Source organism: Haematobia irritans, chromosome 5 (assembly GCF_050003625.1).
Source record: "Haematobia irritans isolate KBUSLIRL chromosome 5, ASM5000362v1, whole genome shotgun sequence".
Taxonomy (NCBI): domain Eukaryota; kingdom Metazoa; phylum Arthropoda; class Insecta; order Diptera; family Muscidae; genus Haematobia; species Haematobia irritans.
Window position 1 is genome coordinate 169,713,990 of NC_134401.1, and position 9,613 is coordinate 169,723,602.

The 9,613-nt window shown below is 34.7% G+C and overlaps 2 protein-coding genes across 2 annotated transcripts; one reads left to right on the plus strand and one right to left on the minus strand.

Moving 5' to 3' along the window:
• Positions 1-3,187: 3,187 nt before the first annotated feature.
• Positions 3,188-4,716, minus strand: LOC142240451 (ataxin-10). Its single transcript, XM_075312152.1, has 3 exons — positions 4,663-4,716; positions 3,485-4,599; positions 3,188-3,426 (listed from the first exon to the last, which is right to left on the minus strand). Exons 1-3 carry the CDS (start codon positions 4,665-4,667, stop codon positions 3,263-3,265), a joined length of 1,284 nt encoding a protein of 427 aa, XP_075168267.1. The 5' UTR covers positions 4,668-4,716; the 3' UTR covers positions 3,188-3,262.
• Positions 4,717-4,980: 264 nt separating this feature from the next.
• On the plus strand, positions 4,981-6,963 carry LOC142240197 (tRNA (carboxymethyluridine(34)-5-O)-methyltransferase ALKBH8). Its single transcript, XM_075311894.1, has one exon. It carries the CDS (start codon positions 5,063-5,065, stop codon positions 6,932-6,934), a length of 1,872 nt encoding a protein of 623 aa, XP_075168009.1. The 5' UTR covers positions 4,981-5,062; the 3' UTR covers positions 6,935-6,963.
• Positions 6,964-9,613: the final 2,650 nt, after the last annotated feature.

Genomic DNA, 9,613 nt, shown 5'->3' on the forward strand with positions numbered 1-9,613 from the left:
AGCACAATTTTTTGTGTGGATATCTCATCATCTGATTGACAATGCCCAATGAAAATATCAAATCTATCCTTTTTATTATATAGAAATCATACTCGTTTTCGTTTTCTTTTCGAGTTCTGAATAGGCATGTGTATACATGTCTTAAATATATATCAAATTATGTGCGAATTTCTTCATATTTTCACGTATATCACTGTCCAATATTTCCCATGCTATTCTTAACGTTGTGATTTTTTTGACTGTTTTCGTGTGGGCGTATAGAATGCTACTAATGTGCCTTTTTTTAATTTATCACCATGAAAATGGGCAAAATTTCCAATTCGTTGTATTAACACCAACCCCCCCTCCCAACCACCACCACTACCCACCTGACCAAGAGAAAAAGAAAAATTGTAGGCTTACACATTCTGTCAACAATTAAAAATTTTCATCTTTATCTTCATTTGTGTGTTGGTTGACACATAAATAACAAACCGAAAAAGCAACTTGTATATCAGGAGGCAAATTGTTCGATTACAAAGTGGTTGACTAATTTCTCATTTCAATTCACCTTTTAGCAGCCTCTGATGCTGTCGTCCATTTCAAATGAAATCACTAAAAATAAAATTAATTGAGTATTATTGCTTGCTGATCATCTTTAAGAGATCCACAGTGCTCTGCTTTGCTCTGCTCTGTGGTTTAGTGGTTGCTGGCATACATGATGCGAGTACATCCAATTGGACAAGAACACGAATCAACCAACCAACCAACCACTTGTTGTTTTTAATCGCAAAATACAAGTGGTAACATAAATTCAATGAGCCTCTTGGTGTTTGTTGATGTTTCACTACAATATGTTTTCGATAATGACGTTGTTGTCTTTGTTGTTATGATTTCGGGGCTGTCTCGCCAGTTTCATTAGGATACTTATAGAATGTTGAATTGCTTGCCAAAATTTATTAAAATATTAAATTGCCATAACTGTGTAATTAAATCATAAAATTGAATGTTTACGCCAGTCATTGAATGAAATGAATCAACAGAATTGAGATTATTCAAACCTATAGTCACCGATGCATACATCTGATCTTGTATGTTGAACCTTGTATGTCTGCTAATATTTGATAGAGATATCCCGATATTTGATTGATAAATCACGAATATCATCCTCATACCTATTTTATACTAAAAACAAAGTCAAATTAATAACAAGTATATAGGCCATACGTTCAGTCATATATACTTGTAAGTTCGTAAGTTAACCGGATCGGATGAATTTTGCTTCTCCAAAAGGCTCCAGAGTCAAATCTGGGGGTCGGTTTATATGGGGACTATATATAATTATAGACCGATAGGGACCAATTTTTGCATGGTTCTTAGAGATTATATACTGACACTACGTACTAAATTTAAACCGGATCGGATGAAATTTGCTCCTGCAAGAGGCTCCGGAGCCAAATCTGGGGATCGGTTTATATGGGGTCTATATATAATTATGGACCAATTTTTGAATGGTTCTTAGAGATTATATACTGACCCCACGTACTAAATTTAAACCGGATCGGATGAAATTTGCTCCTGCAAGAGGCTCCGGAGGTAACATTTGGGGATCGGTTAATATGGGGGCTATACGTAAAAGTGGTCTAATGTGGCCCATTTGCTATATTCTTATACATGTCTTTCTTTACATACATTCTCGTGCAGAATTTACTTATTTTACCATTAAGGCCGGTACTATTTTCGGTTTTCGAGTTAAAAATTAAACTTATAAAAATAAAAATTTATACCTTTCAAATCTTGATGAAATCTCGACAACAAAGAATGTGTGTTTCTATGGAGTTAAATTATCTGTTTTAATTGAGCTATTTTGATAAAGTAACGGCGAAGGAGTAGCTGAAGAGAAGGTCATACTAATAAATTAATGAATTGGGGCCAAAACGTCTTTTACTTAAAAAGACTCGGGCGGTACTCCTCGTCAGCATAAATTTGTGAGGAATAAATAACAGACCCATTGGCCAATCATTCTGGATCAATAGGCGTTTGTAGAGTCAGCAATCTATTTTACTACAAAAATTTCTAGTTTATAATTTACCAATCAATAATGTTAAAATTTCGAATCATGGATTTTAATATAGACAGTCCCAAATGACATCCATAGTACACGCATGTAGTTATTCTTTATATTGATATTTATATCTTTTCAAATAAACATGAAATTTTGACATAATACGGTTATTTAACACATGTTTAGGTTTTATTAATAATGTATTGTTTATTATAGTTTAAGTGGTAGAAAAATCAAAGGAGAAATGACCAAAATATATCACAAAATCATGTTAACGGAGATAAAAGAAAAAAGGATTTTGGCATCGAGCCCGAACATTATCGGAATAATTTTCAAATGAAGTCGATGGCACCGCTAAATATACCACTGTAGAATGTAATCCTGTAGAGGCGAATGAACACGGGGATATATAAGGTTTCCGGATTAATATCGAATCCCGTTTTCTGCTGTTTTCACAGTTTTTATATTAGGGCGGTTACTCTTTTCAATCCATTAATTTTAAAGGATGAAATGGTGCGAAATCATTGCCCAGGATCTTTTCAATCCAAGTTTTAACGAGATTTTAGGCAAATATTTTTGTACACTTTGTGTATATTATTGCATTTTTAATTTGAAGTGTTGGTGGAAACCCCGAACATAGTACCCCCTTTAGGTACAACCTAAATTTTTAACATAAATTTGCTCCCATAAGAAATGTATGGCAAAACTGTGTTATTGGCATGCAACATGCATTTTCGCGTACCGGGCTTTAGCGGAAATTTCACATGTGCAGACGGGTTTCTAACACAAATTTGGGCAAAGGAGCATACCGGCCTTAATTATCGGCTACTCCAGGCCGTTATGCACCTCCTGCCGAAATTTCCTCTACCCATAAGAAATGCATTACTATATATTTGCTAACGAATATTCCGTGAAGCGTTATTATCGATTGTTTACATTTTACTCCCATAAAGAGATACATTGCAGAATTGTGTTATTGGCACGCAAACGGAATTTCCGCTAGAGTTGTATGTCATTTCAAAGAAATTTATTTTAATCAGAGCAGCCTGTGAGTTAAGAAATTTAATCAGATTCACCCTGTCAGTTACCTACCAAATGAAAAAACGCTCCAAGTCCACTTTGAACATAAAATAACGACTCATGTTGTTTATATCCTTAGTTAGTTATATATTGTCTTTAAAAATTTTAAAGTTTTTCGTACATACATCTGTAGTTTCATTATTTCCCTGGACTGATTCTTAGAGAGCCCATATCAAGATTCAATTCTGTCAATATATCATTCTTCGCTGGACCCTGTGAGGTAAGATTAGCTATTAGTTGTTGAATTTCTGGACATCCTGCACAAGCATTGCGTATAGCCAATATACTCCACTCCTTCATTACTGAAAAGTTTTAAACCGATTTAAGTTATGATATGAATATAGTCTGTTATTTACTCACATGGATTTCTAGCATCCATATTCGTGCATTCCAGTAAAGCAGGCATAAGTTGGGTATCAAGACAATATCCCTGGTTCGTGGGGTTGTTGTATAATAAATTAGCCACACTTCGTACTAGGAGTGTTTTGAGTTCGTAAGAAATTTCTAACTGATAATCGTTTGATATACTGGAGGTAGGTGCCACTTCTTCCAATTTGTTCATTGGGGTAAATATGTTTCCATTAGTTTCCTTGCCAACCGACACAAGACATCTTAATAAACTGGAGACATTTAAAAAGAGCGAATGATCAGTAGCATATACCTGGCCATATAATTCAGACCCGGATGAGGATGCAATGCATTGAAGTAAGGCATAGGCTTCACGTGGTTTCATTCGATCGAATTCTTGCAAAGATGATAATCTTAAAATACAGTCGGACTTCAACTTAAACTCCTTTGAAATATATTGCAATAGGAATGTATGCAGCTGTCCATTGGGACTGTCATTACAAATGTAGCTGTGGACATAATCTAAAAACCCCAACTTTTCCTCTGTTTCCAATTGAGCATAGCATCGTACACAAGATCTGCCATCTTTTACCAAGAACTCCTCGAATATGAAATGTAAAAATTCAAATTGCAAAGTGCATTTCTGTTCCAAAATTTTGCGCCATACAGCCACCACTGATTTGAGGATGACTAAATATGGCAGGGCAGACTCTCCTTTGCACTTCATGACATTGTAGACAATCATTAGACTTATATCGACATTTCTATCCAATAGCTTTTGTAAGTCGCAACAATTTTGTAATATACCAACTCCATGACATTGCCATATAATGCCCTGAGTTTGATCGTTGTTTACACAAATATTTGCCAATAACTGCCATGTTATTGTCTGTATCTGCTTATGCAAATCCTGGGCATCGAAATAGGCACTTTGGAATAAAAGATTGTGTAGGAATTCCTGTAAATATTGATTCGTGGCGATTAAACATTGCACTTGGGGACCACGAGCACATAGATTTCTCAATAGTCTTAAGTTTTCCACGAGAATATCATGATTATCTTTACAGTCCTGCTGTTGCAAGCAAAGAATTTTGTTAATGCAAGTGGAAATTTCGGATTCCAGTTCACTGTAATTGAAAAACATTTATTTATTTATTTATGTTATAAATTAACAAAAAGGGTTTAGCTACCACATGTTGTTGTGTTTTTTTTAAACTACGGGCATTGGCGATGACAGCCAGCTGTTTGATTTTAAATGTAAATAAAAGAGCTGCCAGACTGGTAAAAAATTTCGTATGGGTAGGAATGTCGTGCTAGCATGCATACCCATTAATTTCTAATGGTGGTTACCAAAATTGCTATGTTTTGCAGAGAAAATCCATGTTTTTTATTCTTATGTTACCCTTTTATTTTGGATTTTTTGTCTGTCAAACCGGACTCAGTAGCATCAATGCAGTTAATTTGCGAAAATTTACTGTGTGATGTGGCAACACTCTTTTTATCTTGTTTAACGGCCCTGTCATATCAGTCACGTTGGGCAGTGAAACTGTAAACAAAGCTTCCAAGTAACGTAGTTTCTTGTCCATCACCATGTCACCCAATTACAAATCGAGGAAATTGGACAAAAAACAAAAGCGTTGTATGGCCATAATACAGAACGAGTGCAAAATACAACCACTGACGGAGGCATGTTCGAAATATGTGGGCATTTTGAATGCAGGTTTGTCAACAGGTCTAACAGAGGAATTGATATTGGAATCGGCAGAAAAATATGGTAGAATCCTTCGATTATTAATGTTACCCAATAAATCATATTGCTTTATGGAGTGTGCCTCAGAGGAAGATGCTGAAAATATTGTGAAAAATATGAATGGCATTTCGAAAATCGGTCAAAAAGAAGCTGTAGTTTATTTGAGCTATTTTGTCGAATTGCCACAATCGGAAGATAGTAATTGGATGAAACCTTTACCGGAAGGCTTAATTTTGATTAATGATTTTGTTAACGAAGAGGAAGAAACGATTTTATTGAATGCTATAAAAATGGAAGATGCCGAGTTGGATGCTACATTGAAACATAGGAAAGTGAAGCACTTTGGCTATGAATTTATATACGGTCTCAACAACGTTGATCCAAGTCAACCCTTGACCAATGGTATACCCAAAGAATGTGATATACTTTGGAAAAGGCTACACGAATCTAAGGAAGTTAATGTCAATCTTGATTGGGATATACCCGACCAATTGACAGTCAATTCCTACGAACCAGGCCAAGGAATACCACCACATGTTGATACTCATAGTGCATTTCTTGATCCGATAATGTCTCTTTCATTAGAAAGTGCTGTGGTTATGGAATTTCGTAAAGGTTTGGAAAAAAGATCAATTCTACTACCCAGACGTTCCTTACTCATTATGTCAGGAGAGTCCCGTTATGATTGGACACATGGCATAACACCTCGAGTAATGGACATAGTTGTCACAGCAAATGAAAATCTTTCAACCCAGAAACGTTCCAAACGTACATCTTTAACTTTTCGAAAACTGAGGAAAGCTCCTTGCACCTGCAAATATCCAACTATGTGTGATACAAGGATAGAGGAAATGAAAGGCAAGCAGTCTACAATTGAGATGGACAAAGCTGCTCTCTTAGAAGAAGTTAATGTGCATAAAGTTTACGATCATATCGCAGAACATTTTAGTGAAACACGTCATTCTCCATGGCCTCAAGTAAACGATTTTCTGAAGAGCTTTTCCAGCGGTTCAATTCTATTAGATGTAGGATGTGGAAATGGGAAATATTTAAATTGTAATACCGACCTACTAAATATAGGCTGTGATAGGAGCAATGGCTTGCTTAAGGTCTGCTCTTCACTCAAATATCAGACATTTCGATGTGACTGTATTTACGTTCCAGTAAGATCGAATAGTGTCGATGGCTGTATTAGTATTGCTGTTATCCATCATTTAGCCACAAAGGAAAGAAGACTAAGGGCCCTACAAGAGTTGGCAAGAATTTTAAGACCCGGTGGCCGAGGTCTTGTTTACGTTTGGGCCAAAGATCAAAATGCCGATAATAAGAAATCTTCCTATTTGAGACAAAACAAATCCATAAATAAACAAAAAACCACAGAAATGCAACAACGTCAACAGACTCAACAACAATTGGAAGAAGAGGCTAAAGCATCACCGGTCTCCTTGCCTGTACATACAAACCGCACAGAATTTTTACAGCAAGATGTTCTGGTACCATGGAAAATTAAAACGGCGGCAGGTCATCAGCAAGATAAGGATACGGAAAAATCAACGTTTCTACGTTACTACCATGTTTTTGAAGATAACGAGCTGGAATCATTGTTGACTGAGGTACAGAATGTTAAACTAGTACGAAGATATTATGATCAGGGAAATCATTGTGCAATATTTGAAAAAACTTGTATGACATTAGATGGAGAAATGCTATAGCAAATATGAATAAATAATTTTAAAACAAATATCTTTGGCGTTTAATCACCATTAGACAAGAGTTTTATTTTTGTATAGGGAATTGGTACAGAATTGCTAATTGTCTACATTTAGCCAAAGAAAGTGAGCTGGATGCGTCTAAGTTGTAGTTGATGACAGGTTTGTTTTCGGGTTCACAGGTTAACGATCATCCCACTCTAAACAGTAGGGAGAAGGCAGTAACTAGAGAGAAATAATTTAGAGTATTCGAAGCCAGCTCATTTAGTTCAAATATTTTATTTTAATACAAAATTTGAATTGAAATTGTATTGAATTGATGTAATAGTTTAGTTAAACGCGAAAAACGTGCCGTGTTTATTATAGTAGCTGAGAAAGAGGCGCAAAATTGCAGCCCGATTTGATTAGACTATTCAAATACCTGTTAAACGTGTTAGCAGCCCACATTCCACCTCAACTCAAGTCATTTGGATTATCCCCACTAGTAAGATTACGGGCTACGCTTATTTGACGAAGTTCTTAAAGAAGTGGATATATTTCATCAAAACGGAAGAAGAAAAACAGAAACTTTCATTAGCTTTTTACGCCACGCGGGACACATGTCCGCATTGTTGCTCCTTTAAGGAACAAGCACCTATATTGAAACAGGAAGGGGTACTATAGTTTAAATGTAAAACCTTTATTTTCTACATATAAAAGAATTTTTAAAATATGTACAGATCGGTGACCATGAGATGAGAATTGGGTAGTTGGATGCATCCCATCCTCTTTTATTTTTTGCTTTTAATTTCTTTTGCTTTTGTCCTGAATTTACAGAGAAATTGTGCATTTTTGTTACAACTCCTTCGATTTTTTTTGGGGGATTTATTTCCAAAAAGTGTTATCGTTTGTAATACCAATTTTTCCCCAACGGAAAAATTTTCCTAGAAATTATTACAATATTTATTCGAGCTTATTGGAAAGGAAGATTAAGGGAATTGACATCATTAAGTTACTGAAAAGAAAATGCCAGATACCCATCTCGCAAGCCTGACTATACATATATGTTTCAGTGTTGGCCACTACACATTTCCATAGTCTTTAGCGAGATCTGACAGGGTGAGATGATTCAATTTGGTTCTTTCATGTTAATTTCTTATGAAATTTACATACGAGAATTATTCTTCCCAAGTTTAACCATTTTTCACCCGCACTGTGCATCATCTTTTCGTATAACTTTACAATCCCTTAATCTTATTTTTAGATTTCGATTTGTTACTACACTAATGTACCAACAAATCGAAATCTATTTTTAAAGACATTGCTGAATTCACCTGATTGGTGAACGATCACACAATGTCTCGTTTCTAGTCAACAACAATTACTGTGATAACTATATGAAACTGGTTTCTAAGGACACAACAACAATTCTAACGACATTATTAGTAATGTTTTTTCCTTATTTACGACGGGCTCCTCGTAGCTTACTATTTTTATGTTAGCCTGATATCAATGCAGGCTGGTTCAATGTCCAAATCATTTAAACTAGAAATTATTACATTTTCGAAGTTGGTTTAGAATAAGCGAAAAGAGAAATAATTCCCGGGGAGATTTTTTTTAGAATAGGGGAAAATTCCCAGGGAGTCGTTATTTAGAATTGGGCTATATGTGGGGCGACGTGAGCCACCTAACCTATATTCAGTTTTAGAGCCGTCCTTGAATAAATTTTAAAATACGAAATTTTTTAAAACATTTCCATCAAAGTTTGGACTAAACACGTTTACATATTTTTTGGGGTGTAGACGATTCTTTATTGTTTCGTCAGAAAGCAGTTAAAATACTGGATTTTTGTTTGCTGAAAAAGTAAGCAGTTTTGATTTCCATGAGTGTAGGAATATTCAATATTTTTGTGGGGGCTTTCTACTCAGGCCAAGAAAGAAAGACATATTTTTTTAGGGGTGTGGAAGATTCTCTATTGTTTCATCAGAAAACAAGAGAATTTTGTTTGCTGAAAAGTAGCAGTCATTTATGAGCGGTTTTGATCTCCATGAGTGTAAGGATATTCAATATTTTTGTGGGGGCTTTCTGCACGGAAAAACGAAATTCACGAAAATTTTTATTAATTTCGTATTCATTTTTGTCACTCAGTGACAAAACAAACGGAGACCGAAGAGGTTGATAAATAAACTTTAAGTTTTGTTTGTGTTTTTTGTCCATATTGTTAATGTCGTCTTGAAAATGCCTTGGAGATTAAGGCGAAATATCGACAAATAAATAAAAACAAATAAAAACACAAAGACCTCGAGCTTGATTAATCATTTCATTGAAAATGTTTCCAATTAAAATCTTAATTGAGCTAAAAATATTCTATTAAAAATTTAATTGAATCAACATATTTTTTAATTGAAATAAAAATCAATCACACAAATTAATAGTATCAATTAATTTTTTAATTGACTGTAAATTAATTTTTTAATTGATACTATTATTTTTGTGATTGAAGACATTTCAATTAAACAATTAATTGGATCAATTAATTTTGTTATTGAATCCGAAATTTCTTGTGTGTATACTCACCATCTTGACATCCCTTGTCTGACCCATATAAAAACTAAATTTTTAAAATTTTCGTTGATGTATATTTGTCTGGTAGTTGTTTTTTGTATTTTGTGGATCTTGGGACGGGGAAAATGAATTTCTATT

Bases quoted from the DNA above. Each gene is read 5' to 3' on its own strand.
- LOC142240451 (XM_075312152.1), bottom strand. The intron at 3,427-3,484 runs GTGAGTAAATAA...AAAACTTTTCAG, and splicing joins TATGGATGCTAGAAATCCAT to TAATGAAGGAGTGGAGTATA.
- LOC142240197 (XM_075311894.1), top strand. From the start codon at position 5,063: ATGTCACCCAATTACAAATCGAGGAAATTGGACAAAAAACAAAAGCGT.